At 42.6% G+C, this 22,048-nt stretch overlaps 1 protein-coding gene across 2 annotated transcripts in view; it reads right to left on the bottom strand.

The window, feature by feature from the left end:
- CAGE1 (cancer antigen 1) overlaps nucleotides 1-22,048 on the bottom strand; it is an 84,700-nt gene that overhangs the window by 49,230 nt on the left and 13,422 nt on the right. The window contains exons 6-9 of one of the 2 annotated variants that reach the window (XM_036349659.1): nucleotides 21,612-21,749; nucleotides 18,960-19,070; nucleotides 9,014-9,094; nucleotides 8,692-8,796 (exon numbers count right to left, since the gene is read on the bottom strand). In XM_036349659.1, coding sequence (XP_036205552.1) covers nucleotides 8,692-8,796; nucleotides 9,014-9,094; nucleotides 18,960-19,070; nucleotides 21,612-21,749 — 435 coding nt within the window. Of the gene's footprint in view, nucleotides 1-8,691; nucleotides 8,840-9,013; nucleotides 9,095-18,959; nucleotides 19,071-21,611; nucleotides 21,750-22,048 lie in introns of both variants that reach the window. The other variant, XR_004974053.1, reaches the window with a different exon arrangement.

Below are 22,048 nucleotides of genomic sequence, written 5' to 3'. Positions count from 1 at the left end.
CATATGTCTGATATTTTGCTGCCTATGGATTCTTCTAAGATTTTTATGGTTTCCTGTCATATATTTAGGTCCTTTATCCATTTTTAGTTTGTTTTTGTGTATGGTGTTTTTGCACGTATCTGTCCAATTTTCCCAACATCATTTATTGATGGAAATATCTTGACTACATTGTATGCTCTTGCCTCCTTTGTCAAATATTAATTTAGCATACTGGCTTGGGTTGACTTCTGGGCTCTCTGTTCTGTTACATTGGTCTATATGTCTCTTCTTGTGCCAGTGCCAGGCAGTTTTAAGAACAGTGGCTTTGTAATATAGCTTGATATCTGGTATTGTGATCCCTCCAACTTTGTTCTTCTTTCTCAGGATTGCTGCAGCTATTTGGGGTCTTTTTGTATTCCAAATGAATTTTTGAAGAGTTTGTTCTATCTATGAAATATTCCATTGGTATCTTAATTTGGATTGCATTGAATCTATAGATTGCTTTGAGTAGTATGAACATTTTAATGGTGTTGATTCTACCAATCCATGAACACGGTATATTCTTCCATATGTTTATGTCTTCCTCTATCTCTTTTTTCAACATCTTATAGTTTCTGAGTACAGGTCTTTTACTTCCTTAGTTAAGTATATTCCTAGGTATCTTAATTTGTTTGTTGCAATGGTAAATGGGATTTTTTTTTTTTTTTTTTTTTTTTTTTAGTTTCTCTTTCTGTGAGTTCATTATTAGTGTATAAAAAAGCCATAGATTTCTGGGTGTTAATTTTGTATCCTACTACATTGTTGAATTCATTTATTTAATCTAGTAATTTTTTGATGGAGTCTTTGGGGTTTTCTATGTACAATATCATGTCATCTGCAAATAATGACAGTTTTACTTCTTCTTTACCAGTTTGGATGCCTTTTATTTCTTCTTCTTGTCTGACTGCTATGGCTAGCACTTCCAGTACTATGTTGAATAGGAGTGGTAAAAGTGGTATCCCTGTCTTGTTCCTGTTCTTAGGGGAAATGCTTTTAGTTTTTGCTCACTGAGTATGATGTTGGCTGTAGGTTTGTCGTATATGGCCTTTATCATGTTGAGATATGCTCCCTCTAGTCCCACTTTGCTGAGTTTTTTTTTTTATCAAAAATGGATGGTGGATTTTGTCGAATGCTTTTTCTGCATCTATCGATATGATCATGTGATTTTTGTCTTTCAATTTGTTTATGTGATGTATCACATTTATTGATTTGCGAATATTGTACCAGCCTTGCATCCCATGAATAAATCCCACTTGATCATGGTGTATGATCTTTTTAATATATTGCTGGATGTGGTTTGCTAATATTTTGTTGAGGATTTTAGTATCTATGTTCATCAGGGATATTGGCCTGTAATTCTCTTTCTTTGTAGTGTCTTTATCTGGTTTTGGGATTAGGATAATGCTGACCTCATAAAAAGAGTTTGGAAGTGTTCCTTCCTCTTGGATTATCTGAAATAGTTTGAGGAGTATAGGTGTTTTTTTTCTTTGAATGTTTGGTAAAACCCCTCTGTGAAGCTGTCCAAACCTGGGCTTTTGTTTGTGGGAGTATTTTTATTACTGGCTCTATTTCATCAGTAGTTATTGGCCTATTCAGGTTTTTTGATTCTTCCTGATTCAGTTTTGGGAGATTGTATTTTTCTAGAAATTTGTCTATTTCATCCACATTGACCAGCTTGTTGGCATATAGTTGTTCACAGTATTTCCTTACAATCCTTTGTATTTCTGTGGTTTCAGTGATTACTCCTCCACTTTCGTTTCTGATTTTATTTATTTTGGTCCTCTCTGTTTCCCGATGAATCTGGCTAATGGTTTATCAATTTTGGTTATCCTTTTAAAGAACCAGCTCTTGGTTTCATTGATTTTTAAAAAAATATATTTTATTGACTTTTTATAGAGAGGAAGGGGGAGGGATAGAGACCTAAAAACATCAATGGGAGCGAAACATCGATCAGCTGCCTCCTGCACACCCCCTACTGGGTATGTGCCTGCAACCAAGGTACATGCCCTTGACTGGAATCGAACCTGGGACCCTTCAGTCTGCAGGCCAATGCTCTATCCACTGAGCCAAACTGGTTAGGGCTCATTGACTTTTTGTACTTTTTTTGTTTCTGTTATTTATTTCTGCTCTAATCTTTATTATTTCCTTCATTCTACTTACTCTGGGCTTTTTTTGTTGTTCTTTTTCTAGTTCTTTAAGTTGTAGGGTTAAATAGTTTATTGCTGATTTTTCTTTTTCTTTTTTTTTAGGTATGCATGTAGTGCTATGAACTTCCCACTCAGAACTGCTTTTGCTGCGTCCCAGAGAATTTGGGTTGTTGTGTGTTCATTTTCATTTGTTTCAGGAATTTTTTTTATTTCTTTCTTGATCTCATTGGCAACCTATTCATTGTTTAATAAGATGCTATTTAGCTTCCATGTGTTTAAATGTTTCTAGGTGTTTTTATTGTAGTTCACTTCTAATTTCATTCCACTGTCATCTGAGAAGATGCTTGATATAATTTCAATCTTCTTGAACTTGTAGAGACTTGTTTTGTGTCTTAACATGTGGTCTATCTTTGTGCATGATCCATGTGAACTTGAGAAGAATGTATATTCTGCTGTGTTGGGGTGAAATGTTCTATAAATGTCAATTAAATCCATCTGATCCAGTGTGTCCTTTAGAGTTTCAGTTTCCTTGTTAAGTTTTTGTCTCAAAGATCTATCCAGTGCAGTCATAGGGGTATTAAAGTCCCTTACTATGACTGTACTAGTATTGTTGATCTCTCCTTTAAAGTCCTCTAGAAGTTTTTTCTTATATATTTAGGTGTTCCTATGTAGGGTGCATATATGTTTACTAGAGTTATATCCTCTTGTTAGACCAATCACTTTAGTATTATGTAATGACCTTTGTTGTCTCTTGTGATAGCCTTCATTTTAAAGTCTATTTTGTCGAATATGAGTATTGCTACTCCAGCTTTTTTTTCCCCATTTGCATGGAAAATTTTTTTCCATCCTTCCACTCTCATCCTGTGTGTGTATTTTATTTTGAGGTGGATCTCTTGTAGACAGCATATAGTTGGGTCATGTTTTTGCATCCATTCTACTACTCTATGCCTTTAAAAAAATACATTTTATTGATTTTTTACAGAGAGGAAGGGAGAGGGATAGAAAGTTAGAAACATCGATGAGAGAGAAACATCGAACAGCTGCCTCCTGCACACCCCCTACTGAGGATGTGTTTGCAACCAAGGAACATGCCCTTGAGTGGAATCCAACCTGGGACTTTTCAGTCCACAGGCCAATGCTCCATCCACTGAGCCAAACCAGTCAGAGCTACTCTACACCTTTTGATTGGAGCATTTAGTCCATTAACATTTAGGTTTATTACTGATAGGTACTTATTTATTGTCATTATATTTTTGTATGGCTAGGTTTCTCCTTTGTTTCTTCTCATTACAACAATCCCTGTAGCATTTCTTGTAAAGCTGGCTTGGTGGTGATGTACTCCTTTAGCCTTTTTCTGTCTGGGAAGCTCTATTTGACTAACTATTTTGAATGACAATCTTGCTGGACATTATAATCTTGGTTTCAGATCCTTGTTTTTCATTACCTTGAGAACTTCATGCCAATCCTTCTGGCCTGTAGAGTTTCTGATGAGAAATCAGGTGTCACTCTTATGGAAACTCCTTTGTAGGCAATGGTTTTCTTTTCTCTTGCTTCCTTTAAGATTCTTTGTCTTTAATTTTTGGCATTTTAATTATGTGTCAGGGTGTGGGCCTGTTTGGGTTCTTCTTTTTTGGGGTTCTCTGTGGCTCCTGAACGTGAGTGACTTTTTCTTTCCCAGGTTAAGGAAGTTTTCTGCCATTATTTCTTCAAATACCTTCTCTATGCCTTTCTCCCTTTCTGGCACACTTGCTATTCTAATATTGTTACATTTCATGTTGTCCCACAGCTCCCTTAAGCTGTCCTCCTATTTTTTAATTGTTTTTTCTTTTTGGTTTTTTGATTGAGTGATATTTTCAACTCTGTCTTCTAATTCACTGATTCGATTCTCAGCTTCCCCTAATCTGCTGTGTATTCCTTCCAATGTGGTCTTTATTGTGTCATTATTCTTTATCTCAGACTATTCTTTTTTCATAGTTACTATATCTTTTTTCATGCTGTTGAGCATCTTTACCATCAATCCCTGAACTCTGTTTCAGATCAGTTTCTCATCTCTGTTTCATTTATCCCTTCTTATGGAGAATTCTCTAGTTCTTTCATTTAGGGGTTGTTTCTTTTGTCTCCTCATTTTGGCTTTCTGTTTGGGTTTGTGACTATGTATTAGATAGATCCTCTACACCAGCAGTTCTCAACCTGTGGGTCAAGACCCCTTTGGCGGTCGAACGACCCTTTCACAGGGGTCGCCTAAGGCCATCCTGCATATCAGATATTTACATTACGATTCATAACAGTAGCAACATTACAGTTATGAAGTAGCCACAAAAATAATTTTATGGTTGGGTCACAACATGAGGAACTGTATTTAAAGGGCCAGAAGGTTGAGAACAACTGCTCTACACCTTTCAATCTCTAGTGCAGGACAATGTTTCTGACTAATTAGATCAGGCAAAGACTCAAAGCCTCTAGAGCAGTGATGGCGAACCTATGACACGTGTGTCAGAGGTGACACATGAACTCATTTTTTTGGTTGATTTTTCTTTGTTAAATGGCATTTAAATATATAAAATAAATATCAAAAATATAAGTCTTTGTTTTACTATGGTTGCAAATATCAAAAAATTTCTATATGTGACATGGCACCAGAGTTAAGTTAGGGTTTTTCAAAATGCTGACACGCCAAGCTCAAAAGGTTCACCATCACTGCTCTAGAGCAATGGTTCTCAACCTTCCTAATGCCGCGACCCTTTAATACAGTTCCTCATGTTGTGGTGACCCCCAATTTCATTCTTACAAATTGAACATAATTAAAGCATAGTGATTAATCACAAAAACAATATGTAATTATATATGTGTTTTCCGATGGTCTTAGGCGACCCCTGTGAAAGGGTCGTTCAACCCCCAAAGGGGTCGCAACTCACAGTTTGAGAACCGCTGCTCTAGAGACTGCCTCTGCCTACAGACTGATAAGATTCCAACTTGCATTGCCCGCACCCCCCCCCCCCCCCACCAGGGCAATTGTCCTCAGGTGTGGCAAGAGTTTTTTCAACAGGGTGGGCATTTGCTACTGCCTGGAGGCTACTTATTATTTTTAATCTCTTGCCTCAGGGCAAGGTGTTTTCCAATAGCATGTGTCAACTGTCTTCCCCCCAGGCAAGGTAGATGTCTATGTGGGAAAGATGTCCTCCACTGTGTGAGGGAATGACTCAGCTCAGGAAACTTGGGGTGCCTGCCTTCTGAGTTCTAGCCCTCAAATCCCTAGTTGTGGCTTCTGCCCTCACAGCTCCAGTCCACTTCACAGTCCCTCTGCTGGCAGAAGGTGAGTGGCTCCACAGGGAATTTTGTGCATTGGCCCTTTAAGAGGGTTTTCAGCTATTACTTTCTGGCAGATAGCACCCCACTGCTTTTCACAGCCAGATGTTATATGGGTACCCTCCTCAGTTTTGATGCTCTCTGCTGGGGGGCCCAGCTTGGGGATTAGATCCCAGAGTTCTCATTAGCAACCCCCCACAGCTGAGATATCTCTACAGGACTTCAGTTGCTGTCTGTGGGCACTCAGCCAGACCTTTCATGCCTCCGTCCCTCCTACCAGTCTCTATGTGGTCTCCACTTTCAGTCCTCAGGTGTCAGGGTTCTCTCCTGCGAGTTTTCTGTTGATTATTCAGGACGTTTTTCTGTATTTTAGTTATAATACCAGTTTATTCCTGGGAGCATCCACTTACTCTGCTGCCATTTTTAATTCTCTCCAAATTAGGGGTTTTAGAGCCTCACTATTCAAACAACGGGGAGCTTGTTAGAAAACTACTGGTCTAGAGAAAAAGAGGTTTTCTATAGAAAGGGCATTAGATATGCAGTGAACATTGAGTACAGGTCCAGTGCTGCCCCCTAATAATCTGGATGACTAAGTACAAGCCATGCAGCCTTCCTGGGTAGGCAGGCTCTGGAGACAGACCACAAATATCTGTTTTTAAAAAATATTTTTATTGATTTCATAAAGGAAAGGAAAGGGAGAGAGATAGAAACATCAATGATGAGAGAGAAACACTGATTGGCTGCCTCCTGCATGCCCCCTACTGGGGATCAAGCCTGCAACCCTGGCATGTGCCCTTGATTAGAATCGAACCCAGGACCCATTAGTTTGCAGGCCGACGCTCTATCTACTGAGCCAAACTGGCTAGGGCTCACAAATATCTTTTTATAGTGCGTTTGTTCAAATCAGGATATACAAGGTCTCACATGCTCCATTTGGTTGATTTGTCTCTAATCTCCTTTAGTCTATAATAGCTATTCCTCTCCCTCTCTTTCCTCATGCCAATTCTTTACTGGTTAGAATTTTTCACATTCGGGGTCTGTTTTCATGGTGTCATTTAATGTCTCTTTATCCACTGTTGACTGGTAGCTAGGTCTAGCAGCTGGCTTTCACATCCAGTGCTTTGGTGAGACTACTTCAGAGATGCTGTGTGCATCCTCCTGCATCAGGTTAGGAGGCCAGGTTTGCTTGTCTCACCTCTAGTGGGGTTGAAATTGATCAGCAGGCTCAGGTGTTTGTCTGTTTGACCTATTCATTAAATGCTCCCTGTCAGTCTTAAACTTAAGGTTTTCGCAGCCATTATAACAGCCTAGATTCCTTATTTTACTCAGGGATGCAAAATATAATTTTATAAATGCATCTTTCCTTCTGTTTTCAATGAAGAACTCTCTCCCTCATTGATTATTTATGAGATAGTTTGTATAAGAAAGACTGGGGTACATTTTAAAAGTGACACAGTATGTCTGACTCTCCCATTTGTGCCCTTTTTCTCATTCCAGCTTCCCAGTGCTGGAAAGATGAAGGTCCACTCTCATCTCATTTATGTCAGAAGCACAGAATTGCTAATGAATGACAGAATTTACTGAGTGCTCTCCACTTATATCCCTATGCTCAAATTTTATTAGTCTTCAAGGCCCAACTCCATCCCCTTCACAAAGTCTTCCATGATTCTCCGACGTGGCCATCATCTATTCCTCCTCTGAATTCCAGTCATCTCACAAACAACATCCTCTTAGATGTGAGTCACTGTATCTCTTTTCAAGAAACTTTTCCTTTACTCTTTGTAAATAATTATTTATGTATTTTATTTTCTTGCCTAGATTCCTTCGAAGCAGGGCTATGTTTGACTTAGCTTTCTATCTCCACAGTGACTAGCATTTAACCTTTTGTGGAAAGTCAATAATTACTCATTTAATAAAAAAAAATTAATTAGAAAAGAAGAAAATTTTAAGCCTTCACAGCAATGGATGTTTTCTTCTTTTAAAGGTGAGTGGAGCTCTCTTGGGTCCTCTCTTCCAAGATGACCAAGAAAAGAAGGAACAACGGTCATGCCAAAAAGGGCCATAGCCATGTGCAGCCTTTTCACTGCACCAACTTTGCTTAAATGTGTGCCCAAGGACAAGGCCATTAGGAAGTTCAGCATTCCAAACAGTCGGGGCCTCAGCCACAGGCTTTAGGGCCATTTTCAAAGCCAGTGTCCTCACACCTAAGCGTTTCCTAAGCTGTATGTGAAACTCCACCACTGTGTGAGCTGTGCCATTCACGGCAACGTGGTCAGGAATCCTTTTCCTGAAGCCCGGAAGGACTGAACACCCCACCCCAATTTAGATCTTTGGGTGCTGCCCCATGACCTCTACCAAAGCCCATGTAAGGGGCTAAAGCCTAAGGACTGAAGATATATTCTCTGGAAAAAAATAAAAAAATGTTAAAAAGATGAATGGGTATGTTATAAATTTAGTATATATGCTTATTTTTAATAATTTAGAAATATGATAAACTTCTTAAATTAATTGCTATTAAAAATAAATTATGTTGATGAACCGCCTTTTCATCATAGTGGGATATACTTGGATTGTAACTCTATAACTATCTAGCTACCAAGATCATATTTCCATTTTCTTCTAACATATTTTCCTGTTTTATCTGCCTTTATTTTTTCCAACTTTATTGAGATATAATTGACATATAACACTGTGTAAGTTTAAGGTATATAATTCGTTTTGATATACTTATATTCTGCAAAATGTTTAACACCATTCCATTAGCTAACACCTCCATTAAGGTACATAATTACTATTTCTTTTCAGTGATGCCTTTATCTTTAGATGCCATCTAAAGTAAATTATGAGTGCTGTTTCCCTAAGCACCCCTTAATCATGGTTATTTTAAACAGCTATTGATATAAGGATGGTGGTAGCATATGCAACAATATAAATAAGTTTCATTCACTATGAAAAATTGCACATATCTTTTGATTTTACATTTTGAAAGAAATTAATCTGATTGGTCTTAACAGAAATCAGATGGGACATTATGTAAAATTTCAAAACCTGAAAATGCAAAATTCAATTCTATACTTTGTGGGTAAATAATACTGCCACAATGCCAGTGTGTGACCATTTTAATAAGCAAATTTTTTGTAGGCTGACAATTTCTTAAACTTGTTAATAAAATGGTATTATGTATAAGAATGATAGCAAAGCAACAAAAAGTTTTTCTTACCAAGATATTAAGCTCTTCATTTAGACTGTGGTACTTATCCAGTTTGGCTCCCAATAAGGTAGGATCTCTGACATTCTTGGTTTCATTTGAATCAAAGTCTGTAACCTGAGATTAAATATTTGTGCTCACTTCCAATACTTTCACAATCCTTTGAGTATTTGAAAATAAATACTTTATTAGTGAAACAAAGAGATTTTCAGGGGCTAGAATAAAAGAAGCATTTACAGCTAGAAGGAGTTAAACAAATTTACCAAGAGAATATACAAATGTGAAATTGTATTTTTATACAGTAAAGACAGTACATAGTAAATGTTAAACTCACGTCAATAACCTGATCTTGAAATGCTTTTTCATTAGCAATTAACTCTCTAAAAGTTGCAATTCTTTCTTTATGTTTCTGTAGCTAAGAAAAAAAGCATTTTGTATTTCAGAGAGTGAGAAGAAATAAAACTATATTCTATAACATCTATATATATAAAAGGCTAAGCAACCAGCCAACTGGCTGACTGGCCGACCGGCTGATAGGTATGACGTGCACTGACCACCAGGGGACAGATGCTAAATGCAGGAGCTGCTGAGCAACAGCAACTTTGCAGAGTGCCCTCTTGCACTCTGGGACCCCCTCAAGGGATGTCGGAGAGCCAGTTTTGGCCTGATCTCCGCAGGCCAGGCCAAGGAACCCCCACCTGCTGGAGGGACCCCGCTCACTCTGCAGATGTCCTTTGAGCTGAGGCGCCACCCAGGTTCAGCCGGCCCGGGAGGGACTGTAGGAGGCTGGATCCAGGGCGTGTCCGGCCCATCTCGCCCAGTCCCACCCCACCTTCTAATGAATTTCCTTTCAATGTGCACAAATCCGTGCACTGGACCTCAAGTCTATACTAATAAAAATGTAATATGCTAATTAGACCAGGAGACCTTCGGAGGCCTCCTGGACGTCCTTCTGGACAAAGCCGGGAGCTTGGCCAGCCTGCAAACCAGCCCCTACAAATGGCCCTCAGCCCCTTGCTGGCCACGCCCCCCGAGCAGGAAGCCTCAGCCCAATGGGGGCGTGGCCAGCCTGCAAACAGCCCTCAGACCCTCGCCCAGGCTGACTATGCCTCCCAGCAAGAACCCTCACTTGGATGGGGGTGTGGCCAGCCTGGAAACAGTGCTAAGCCCCTCGCCCAGGCAGGCCACACCCCCCAGCAGGGACCCTCACCCTGATAGGGGCATGGCCAGCTTGCAAACAGCTATCAGCCCCTCACCCAGGCTGGCCACACCCCGTAGTGGGGACCCCCAACCTGATGGGGGCATGGCCGGCCTGCATACTGCCCCAACCCCTCACCCAGGCTGACACCGTCCCCGGTGGGGACTCCCACCCTGGTAGGGGTGTGGCAAGCCTGCAAACCGCCACAGGCCTCTCACCCAGGCCAGCCCCACCCCCCAAGGGGACCCCCACCCTGATCCGGGACCCCCTTCAGGGCAGACCAGCTGGCCCCCACCCATGCACCAGGCCTCTATCTATACTAATAAAAGGGTAAAATGCTAATTAGACTGGGAGACCTTCTGGGAGACCTTCCAGATGTCTTCTGGACAAAACCATGGTGGCGGGGCCTAAGCAGAAGCAGTTAGGGGTGATCAGGCCAGGAGGGAAGGGCAGTTAGGGGTGATCAGGCTGGCGGGGGAGGGTAGTTGGGGGCAAGCAGGCTGGTGGGGGGGCCATTGGGGGCAAGCAGGTCGGCAGGGGGGGCAATTGGGGGCGAGCAGGCTGGCAGGGGGTGGCAGTTGGGGGTGAGCAGGCCCGCAGGGTGGGGGCAGTTGGGGGCAAGCAGGCTGATGGGGGGGGCTGTTGGGGGTGATCAGGCTGGTGGGGGGGCAGTTGGGGGCAAGCAGGCCAGCAGGCAGAATAGTTAGGGGTGATCAGGCAGGCAGGCAGGTGAGCGGTTAGGAACCAGAGGTCCCAGATTGTGAGAGGGTGCAGGCCGGGCTGAGGGACAACCCCCGTGCACAAATTTCATGCACCAGGCCACTAGTCCTATATAATAAAACTCTAATACGCAAATCGACTGAACGACAGAATGACCAGTGGAATGACTGGTCACTATGATGTGCACTGACCACCAGGGGGCAGATGCTCAATGCAGGAGCTGCCCCCTGGTGGTCAGTGTGCTCCCACAGGGGGAGCACCACTTAGCCAGAAGCTGGGCTCATGGCTGGCGAGTGCAGCGGTGGTGGTAAGGAGCAGTATGCAGGCGGGGGGTAAGGAGCGAGGGGTCCCAGACTGCGATAGGGATGTCAGTCTGTGAGAGGCATGTCTGGGACCCCTCAGGGGATCAGGCCTAAGCCAGCAGGCAAACATCCCTCGAGAGGTTCTGGACTGCGAGAGAGCACAGGCCGGACTGAGGGACCCCCCCTCCAGTGCACGAATTTCATGCACCAGGCCTCTATAATAAAATCATAAAACCATGTACAGTCTAATCCCTGGTCTCAAAAAGATACACTGTTTTTACAGCTCTTGTTCAGAAAGGAGTTCACACAGCAGGCCCGAGGCTGCTATCGTTAGAAGGGCCTGCTAGCCAGGCTGCCCCTGACTGTACCTAGGAACTTGGATTTTGGGAGGGTTTCCAACATTCCCTGATATGAATGGCTCATTGTGCCTAACAAAGAATGTGGTTTATGCTGAATAAGTCTTTCCATCTGGAGGGTCTGTAATTTTGGTAAGTTCTAGGCAGAAGTGCCTATGGGAAGAGCCTCCAGTAAAAACGCTGGGCACTCGGTCTCAAATGGGCTTTCCTGGTAGACAAGATTTTACACATGTGTTGCCACACCTCACTGCTGAGGGAATGAAGCACATCCTGTGAGGCTCCATGGGGAGAGGACTCATGAAAGCCATATTGTTTCTTCTGGACTTTGCCCTATGTGCCTTTGCCCTTTGCTGATTTTGGTCTGTATCCTCTCACTGTACTGAAAGCTGTGAGTATACTGTATGCTGAGGCCCTTGAGTCCTAGTGAATCACCAAACCTAAAGATGGGTTTGGGATCTCCAGGGAGCTTAACCCTAATATTCCATTGTTTTTTACAGTTAAGGTATTAAAATTCTTCTTTAAAGAAAAAAAATGACCAACTTTTTCTAGATGCAATCCTATCTAATAAAAGAGAAACATGGCAATTGGCGTATGACCGCTACCCTTCCCATTGGCTAATCAGGGCAATATGCAAATTAACTGCCGGCCAAGATGGCGGCTGGCAGCCAGGCAGCTTGAAACTAACATGAGGCTTGCTTGCTTGAGTGACGGAGGACTCCAACGTTCCCCGCCTGCCGCTGCAGCCTCTGAACTGCGACTCTAAGCAACTATGTTACAAATATAGAAGCTAAACAAAACCCCAGAAACCTGCTTTAGTCCGCTGGGCTTCAGCCAGCAGGATCGCAACATTGTAAGCAAAGGCCAGAAACCTACTTTCAGCAGCGGAGGCCTAAGAGCTGGAGCCAAGCCCCAGAATAAAAAAAGAAAAAAGAAAAAAAGGAGTGGTTCGGAGCTTCAGTCACCCCCAGCCTGAAAACAGCCCTCAGCCCCTCACCCAGACTGGCCAGGCACGCCAGTGGGAACCCCCACTATGAAGGGTGTGTGACCAACTGCAAACAGCCATCATCCCCTCACCCAGGCTGGCCAGGCACCCCAGTGGGGAACCCCACCCTGATCCAGGACACCCTTCAGGGCAAACCAGCCGGCCCCCACCCATGCACCAGGCCTCTATCCTATATAGTAAAAGGGTAATATGCCTCCCAGCACCAGGATCAGCGGAGCCGCGAGGCCTCCCAGCACTGGGATCAGTGGTGCTGAGAGGCCTCCCAGCACCGGGATCAGTGTGACAGGGGGCAGCACCCAAACCCTGATGGCCCTGCGGCTCTGTGTGTGACAGGGGGCGGGGCCACAACCTCCCTATCCACCCTGCTCTGTTCGTGACAGGGGAAGGCACCCCAACCTCTTGATCAGCCCTGCTCTGTGCCTGATAGGGGGGAGCTCCCCAACCCCCTGATCGCCCTGCAGCTCTGTGTGTGACAGGGTGCGGCGCCCCAACCCCCTGATCGGCTCTGCTCTGTGTGTGACAGGGTGCGGTGCCCCAACAACCCCCCCACAGGCCCTGCTCTGTGTGTGACGGGGTAGAGCCATAACCTCCCCATCGGCCCTGCCCTGAGTGTGAGAGTGGCGGCGCCCCAACCCCCTGATTGGCCCTGCTCTGTGGGTGATAGAGGGCGGCACCCCAACCCCCTGATGGGCCCTGCTCTGTGTGTGACAGGGGGCAGTGCCCCAACCCCGATTGGCCCTGCTCTGTGTGTGACAGGGTACAGAGCCCCAACCCCCTGATGGGCCCTGCTCTGTGTGTGACAGGGGGCAGTGCCCCAACCCCGATTGGCCCTGCTCTGTGTGTGACAGGGTACAGAGCCCCAACCCCCCTGATTGGCCCTGCTCTGTGACAGGGGGCAGTGCCCCAACCCCGATTGGCCCTGCTCTGTGTGCGTCAGGAGGTGGCGCTGCAACCTCCCCATCGACCCTGCCTTGAGTGTGACGGGGTGGTGCGCCAACCCCCCAATCGGCCCTACCCTGAGCATGACTGAGGGTGGCATCACAACCTCCCGATCCGCCCTGCTCTGTGCATGACAGGGGGGCGGCGCCCCAACTCCCCAATCGGCCCTGCTCTGAGCCCAACCAGGGGCTGCACCTAGGGATTGGGCCTGCCCTCTGCCACCCAGGAGCAGGCCTAAGCCAGCAGGTCGTTATCTCCCGAGGGGTCCCAGACTGTTAGAGGGCACAGGCCGTGCTGAAGACCCCCCTTCCCCCCCGAGTGCACAAATTTTTGTGCACCGGGCCTCTAGTTTATAATAATTTCTTATTTGCTTTTTTGTTCCTTCAGTATAACAACAATGAATCTTAATATTCAAACTTCTCCAAATATAAGTGAAGTAAAATGTGCTACACAGAATACTTTTTTATTATGAACAATTTCCAATATTTAAAAAAAAATAGAGCCCTAGCTGGTTTGGCTCAGTGGATAGAGCGTTGGCCTGCAGACTGAAGGGTCCCATGTTCAATTCCGGTCAAGGGCATATGCCTGGGTTGCGGGCTTGATCCCTAGTGGGGGCCATGCAGGAGGCAGCCAATCAATGATTCTCTCTCATCATTGATGTTTCTCTCTGTATGATCTCTCTCTCCCTCTCCCTTCCTCTCTAAAATCAATAAAAAATATATTTAAAAAAATAGAGAAAATCTTTAATGAACCATTATGTAGCTATCATCCAGCTTCAACTACTTATAACTAATGGCCAATTTTGATGATTAATGTTCCCAACCACTTCCTTCCCTCTCCATCCCCCTTCACTGAATCAAATCACAGACATCATATAATCTCACCTGCCAATATTTCAGGAATTATACAGAAATTTACCAAAAGAACATAAGTATATGAAATTGTATTTTTGTACCATCCCGCTCCTACCCTCAATTGGGCTTATTTTTGAAGGCTGGTTTAAGAAGTGGAGGCCAGCCCTAACCAGTTTGGCTCAATGGATAGAACATCAGCCTGTGGACTGAAACGTCCCAGGTTCGATTCCGGTCAAGGGCATGTACCTTGGTTGCGGGCACAACCCCAGTAGGGGGTGTGCATGAGGCAGCTGATGGATGTTTCTCTCTCATCGATGTTTCTAACTCTCTATCCCTCTCCCTTCCTCTCTCTGTAAAAAATCAATAAAATATATATATATTTTTTTTTTAAAAAAAGAAGTGGAGGCCAACCCAACCAGTGTGGCTCAGTGGTTGAGTGTCAACCTAGGAACCAGGAAGTCACAGGTCAGGGCACATGCCCAGGTTTCTGGCTCAATCCCCGGTGGAGGGTGGGCAGGAGGCAGCTGATCAGTGATTTTCTCTCATCATTGGTGTTTCTACCTCACTCTCCCTCTGCCTTCCTCTCTGAAATCAATAAAAATATATTTAAAAAAGAAGTGGAGGCCAGTAATTTCTGTGCATGTTTGTTTATTTCTAGATTCTTTTCTCTACATATTAGTTAGGAGTCCAGGAGATTGAGTCCCCAGAATACCTGCAACAAATTCTCTATCCACTTCAATAGAGAAGTAACTAAAAAGTAAGTAATAAAAAAAACCACATCGATCAGAGAAGTAATTTCCTAATAGGACAGGACTAAATTTATTATGATGACCCAAGATCCAAGATTTGAATGTGTTTTTATTCCTTGAGCCAGATAGATCTGGCACTTTTGTATTCCTCTCAGATTAAAAACTGCACAAGTTAACATCTTGTTATCACATTCGCTATATAACTTACTCTCTTAATTTTATTTTCCAACTGGTAGCCCGGTGCATGAAATTCGTGCACATTAAAAGGGAATTAATTGCCCTAACCAGTTTTGCTCAGTGCACAGAGCGTCGGCCTGCGGACTCAAAGGTCCCAGATTCGATTCCGGTCAAGAGCATGTACCTTGGTTGCGGGCACATCCCCAGTGGGGAGTGTGCAGGAGGCAGCTGATTGATGTTTCTCTCTCATTGATGTTTCTAACTCTCTATCCCTCTCCCTTCCTCTCTGTAAAAAATCGATAAAATATATTTATTTTAAAAAAGGGACTTAATTAGCAGAGATATTTTAATATTGCTATTTGCCCTTTCTCTATAATAGAAGTGTGAGAGATGAAAGGAAATTAGTAAGATGTATATGAAAATCATATATAAATTTATTAATAAACTAGTGGCCTGGTGCATGAAATTCATGCACATTGAAAGGGAATTAATTAGAGGAAATATTTTAATGTTGCTATTTGCCCTTTCTCTATAATAAAAGTGTGAGAGATAAAAGGAAATGAGTACAATGTATATGAAAATAATACATAATTTTATTAATAAATAAACAATAATAAAATGATATAAGAAAAAACTCATGATGTAAAAACAACACTGATGCAAATAATGACTGATAAAGTGATTAAATTTATTCTAATATCTCCCTGTATACCACATTAAGGGCTGGTTGGGGGCGTGACTGGTGACTGATAGGCAGCGGTCACCCCAGCAGGGCCGGATCTCCCGTGGGAGATCCGGTCTGGTGGGGCGACTGTTGCGGGAGATCCGGGCTGGCGGGGAGACTGCTGCGAGAGATCCGGTCTGGCGGGGCGACTGTTGCGGGAGATCCAGGCTGGCGGGGAGACTGATGGAGGTCGCAGTCGCCCCGGATCTCCCAGTGGGAGGGCTGGTTGGGGGCGTGACAGCTGGCGGACCGCCAGGGTCACGCCTGCCAGCCCTGGGTCGGGTCGCACAGGGGTCGCCCGCCATCCAGGTCACAGATAGCAGGCCCGGATGGTGGCGGGGCAGGCAGAATGGCCCTGTCCCATCCTGCCTGCAGTATGCAAATTAGCCACCATCTTTGTTGGCTGTTAACAGCCATCTTGGCTGGCAGTTAATTTGCATATTGCCCTGATTATCCAATGGGAAGGGTAGCGGAGTGACACTAATTACCATGTTTCTCTTTTATTAGATAGGATAAACAGTAACAAAAGGATATAACAACAACAGAGGCATATATCAAAACGACAAAAACATGATATGAAAACAACAAAAACACATGAAAACAACAAAAACATGATATAAAAACAACAGTGATGCAAACAATGACTGATAAAGTGATTAAACTTATTCTATATCTCCCTGTACCCCACATTAAGAGTGAAAACACTTTCAGAGTGCTTGACTAATTTCCCTTGTGATGAAGTACTTAGAACTTTTACTGTAACATCACATGCTCTTCAAACTCAAGAGAAAGCAACATATAACTGACCATGTGCAAAAATGGGTTCAGGTAGGAATATGCCTACTCTGTCGAGAGCAGCCGTGGGCAAACTATGGCCCGCGGGCCAGATCCGGCCCGTTTGAAATGAATAAACTAAAAAAAAAAAAAAGACCGTACCCTTTTATGTAATGTTGTTTACTTTGAATTTATATTAGTTCACACAAACACTCCATCCATGCTTTTGTTCCGGCCCTCTGGTCCAGTTTAGGAACCCATTGTGGCCCTCGAGTCAAAAAGTTTGCCCACCCCTGGTCTAGAGTTTGTCCTTGTGATTTATCAATAGTCATCACAAATCCTGGCATAACGGGAAACCGTCATTGAATCAATTTAAATGGGAGGCCAGTGTCCGATGGGGACAAATTCATTCTTGGAATCAGAACAGCCTCTCCCTCTGCAGATCCTGTTAATACTTCAGCTTCGATAATGTTAGGTCATAATCTTTTGATAATAAATCTGGTACCATTACAAAGACCCCATTTACTATTGAGATTTCTTAATAGCATGATGATTGGACCCACTTTCAATTTTAATTTATGACACGGCATTCCCAAAGGAGTAATACTATTAAGAAATTCAATGGGAAAATTTTCCTTTACAGCATCATCTGTGGAATCAATGGAATCATCACTCAAAATATGTGTCAAAATCTCCATCGAGTATATCCAAATTTCCTTCACTTAATTTTTGAACATGCTCATTTTTTGGACAAAGAATTGCACGTTTAGATATATTTTTAATATTATCTATACCAGTGGTTCTCAACCTTGGCTGCACATTAGAATCACCTGGGAATCTTTTTAAAATCCTGATTCCTGGGCCTCATCCTCTGGAAATTGTTTCTTTGTTATGGGGTGGGGCCACAACATTAGTAACAAAGAAACAGAATTAAAACTTTATTGTGGGGAGCCACTACAGTGTTTTGGACAGGTTCAAGCCTTGGACTGATGAGAGGGCACAGTCCTCTCATTGCCACATGCAAGTCCCAGCTTGGAGGACAGGGCCCTCCCACCACAATTATAGCCAACAGCTGTAGTTGTAAGCTTGAACCTATGGTCCGAACATGTGGCCCCACGTGCCTGAGTAATGTAGGCTTGATAGAGTTCAGGTGCATGTAGTTGAGTAGGATTGAAATCCAGGAGAATGTTGTAAACATCTTGGTCATGCACTTACTTTGCCTCATAGCATCTGCTATAAAATAAAGGCATGGCTGTGGGTGTGGTTGCTGTCTCTCAGAGAAGCAGTGTCCCACTATGACCTGGCTTTCATTTTCTTGTCTGTCTTTTCTAAGCCTTTCAGCCACCCCCACTCAGGTTCACCCCGGCCGTGCTGTCATGCGGCACATTTTATAAAGTTCTGCCTCCACACTCCCAGGGTGGGTTCCTGCCTCAAACCCCGCCCTTACAGGAAACAGCTCTGGAAAACAGCTTGGGGGAGGCCAAAGCCGTTGCCAAGACAACCCCTGCAGAACTGACTTCCTTCCGCTTGGTTTTGGCAGTTCTTCTGGATGTGATGAACACTACCCATGGTTTTTATATAAGTAGATGTTAATAGCACTACACCAAGAAAAGAATATGAAGAAGTTTCAGGAACCTCTTCCTTTACCCTTATCCCACATGAGAAATAAAATTATTGGTTTCAGTTTATACATTATTTCGAGTGATAAAGTTTGAAATCATTATAGAAATTTCAAAATACACTATTTTCCAGGACTTAGTAATGCCATGTAAAAGAGAAAATAATCATACCACTTTTTTTTGGCAGATGAATGAGACTGTCTAATACAGACTTATATCATAAAACAAGTTATATATCAAACAATATAGCTCCTTAGTAAGAGCCATAGTAAAGCTAATCTGGTCCACAAAAACATTCATAAAACATATCCAAATTTTTAGAAATTCATTTCTATTTTATGCTACATTTTACTTTGACTGTTTTTTCACTAAAAATGGTATAATTTTTATTATTTTTAAATCCTCACACAAGGATATATTTTCATTGATTTTAGAGAGAGACAGAGAGAGAGAGATGAGAGAGGAACATTGATCAATTGTCTCCTGCATATACACAGACTTGGGATCAAACCCGCAACTAGGATATGTGCCGTGACTGAGAATCGAACTTGTAACCTTTTTGGTGTAGGGGACAATGTTCCAACCAAGTCACCTGGCTAGGGCTATTATTATTATTATTATTATTTTAAATTTTATTGACTGATTTTAGAGAGAGGAGGGAGGGAGAGGGAGAGAGTGAAGAAGAGAGAGATAGGAAAAGAGAAAGATTTGTTGCTACACTTATTTATACATTCATTGGTTGATCTTGAATGTGTCCTTACTGGGTGTCAAACCTGCAACCTTGGTGTATTGGGACAACACTCTAACCAATTGAGCTACCTAGCCAGGGTGATATAATTTTTAGAATAAAGAATACATACAGTACCTCTTCATCTAAATTTTTCTTTTTAAGATGAAAGTTCTTCAATTTTTGCAGCATTGTATCACTAACTTTCTCACTCTCTTTGAAATGTTCAGCATCAGGATTGCTGATATCCTAAAGACAACAGTTTGAGAAGCTAGATTAATATTTTTTTCACTAAAACTAAAAGAAGGAAAAAACACAATGAAACAAATCTCCCTCCCCAAATAAGTGACCAAACCAAAGGAGGTAAAATAATATTGAACTTGATTTTTTAAAAAATATATTTTATTGATCTTTTACAGAGAGGAAGATAGAGGAATAGAGAGTTAGAAGCATTGGATGAGAGAGAAACATTGATCAGCTGCCTCCTGCACACCCCCTACTGGGGATGTGCCTGCAACTAAGGTACATGCCCTTGACCGGAATCGAACCTGGGACCCTTCAGTCCGCAGGCTGATGCTCTATCCATTGAGCCAAACCAGTCAGGACTGAACTTGATTTTTTTAACTCAATTCTTTAATTACTCATAATAAGATATTCATTCAATAAAGAGTTAGTGTAGAAAGAGTTCATATAGATTTACACTCATATAGATTGCTATTGGGACAGATTTATATATCATTGGGATATTAATACTCATTTATAATAACAAACCCAAATTTTAGACAAATTTTTGTAACTAAAACCAAAATAATCAGATATCCTCAACAATACTGAACCTCTCCATATTTCCACAGTACCCAGAATGAAGGCACTTGTACCAAAATAACCTAAGGGTCACAAGTGCATGCCTGTGTTCTGCCTGAGTTCTGTCACTTTATCACATGTGAGACTTTAGACAAGAAACTCAACTATTCTAAACCTTTGTTTGTTTTTCATGTTTTAAAAAAAGCCTGATAATACAAAGAATGGTGTAAGAGATAAGCCATGAAAAGCAGGAACAGTACAAGGACAGGTTGGGAAGTCTGCAAATATTTGTTGAGTGTATTAGGAGCTTAACCTGTATTAGGTACAGGACATACAGCATACCAAGTCTCTAATCTTGAAGTCGTATGTCCTAATGGGGTGGGAGATACTGAATAAGCAAATAGTATTTGTATAGCATGGAATGAATCTACTAAAAAGATCTATACTTCATTATTGAGAGGTCTGGTAGAGAAGAAGCAGCTAGCAAATTAAGACTGAGAAAGAACAGCAGCCACCAGCGAGATGGGAGAAAACTAAGCAAATACAGTGAGTAAGCAAATGTTTGAAGGGCAAGGTGGGGAGAAAAGGTTTACAGCCAAGGAGAGTCTATGCCAGAATCAAATTCCAATATTTAAAAAGAAAACTTTAGGTAGATATACTGGTGGTTTGTGGGCCACCACTTTGTGATCTCTAGAGGAAATGCTTAGCTAGTATCTAGCATTAAATAAATGCTAGTGTTTAACAATTTAGCTGAAACAAAATAGAAATAAAGCTTGTGTTGGATCAGGAGCATCACAAACCTATGTCACCAAACTTTGGCTCAGATGAATGCACTTAAGATCAAAGAAATCTATAATAATAAAAGCATAATATGCTAATTAGACCAGACAGCCAACCGACCTTCCAGACGTCATTCCAGACATCCTTCTGGACAAAGTCGCGGCGGTGGGGGCCGAGGCAGAGGTGGGCAGGGGCGGTCAGGCAGGCAGGCGAGTGGTTAGGGGTGATCAGGCAGGCAGGTGAGTGGTTATGGGTGATGAGGCAGGCAGGCAGAGTAGTTAGGGGTGTTCAGGCAGGCAGGTAAGCGGTTAGAGGTGATGAGGCAGGCAGGCGAGCAGTTAGGGGCGATCAGGCAGGCAGGTGAGTGGTTGTGGGTGATGAGGCAGGCAGGCAGAGTGGTTAGGGGTGATCATGCAGGCAAGTGAGCGGTTAGAAGCCAGTGGTCCCAGATTGTGAGAGGGATGTCCGAGAGGGTCCCAGATTGCAAGGGTGCAGGCCGGGCTGAGGGACAGCCCCCTCCAGCCCTGTGCACGAATTTCGTGCACTGGGCCTCTATTATACAATAATAGAAGGTAAGTGGAAGAAAGAGAGCTAGCTAATTTGAGAAACTATCAAGTGTCATAAGTGTCATGTCCTTTAATATGTTCTCTCATTAAATGTAGTGCTTGTAAGCTCCCAGGGCAGCAGCAAGTATCATTTCCCCTGTTTACCACGAGGAAACTAAGGCTGAGAAAGGTAAAGTTACTTGGTCAAGTCACACAGCCAGCAAGTGGTGAAGCCAGAATTTGAACTCACCTTACATTAATTTCATTTTTCAATCTACTAATGGACACAGTTCCACACTGCCCTCCCCCTGCCCCAAAGCTATATTTTTAGATGGGGTAAATAGCTTATAAATGTGAACAATCACTAATCCCTAGGAGCAGGCTGACCCAGAGTATAAGACTACTGTTCTGAAAGAGCTTTCCTGAAACATGAGAAGTTCTAATGTTACTATACTATAGGCTTGTGGAAAGTAGATGTTGACAAAAGATAACAGAAAGAAGCAGTAGGAGGAAGGAAAGGCTGATTGGTTGGTTAAGGGTCTCTATTCTGTTGTCATTATTTTCTTTCATAACTTAATTCTGTCACTTCATATTGCCTCTTTTTTCTAACCTCGGTATTTTCCTCCCCACCGATTAAAAAGTATGCATAAAAAAAAATTACCTGGTTTGTGAGAAGGCTTGCCATCAGAGCCAGAAGATAGTGAATTTTGAAAGGCGGCTGAGAAGTTGTTTTCACATCTGGGGGATTTGGGCTCTCTTCTTTACAAGGTGAGCAATTAGACTGCATTATCTTCGCATCCTATGTGTGCACAATTCAGATTTGTCACAATAAAGACAAAGAACCTGGATTACTTTAAAAGTAAAATGCTGAATAAAACACCACTCCTAAAACCTCTGAATGGTAGTTCTCAAACTTTTTTATTTTCAGGACCCCTTAAATAGTCTTAAAAATTATTAAGGATCTCAAAAACATTTTGTTTATGTAGGTTATATCTATCAATATTTATCATATTAGAAATTAAAGGTGAGAACATTTAAAAATATTTCTTTTAAATAACAATAAATCTATTGTATCAATATAAATAACAATTTTTTTTA

The sequence above is a fragment of the Myotis myotis genome, unplaced genomic scaffold, assembly GCF_014108235.1.
Source record: "Myotis myotis isolate mMyoMyo1 unplaced genomic scaffold, mMyoMyo1.p scaffold_m19_p_2, whole genome shotgun sequence".
Taxonomy (NCBI): Eukaryota; Metazoa; Chordata; class Mammalia; order Chiroptera; family Vespertilionidae; genus Myotis; species Myotis myotis.
The sequence above is the reverse complement of the archived record's forward strand: the minus strand, read 5'-3'. Positions and strand labels throughout refer to the sequence as shown.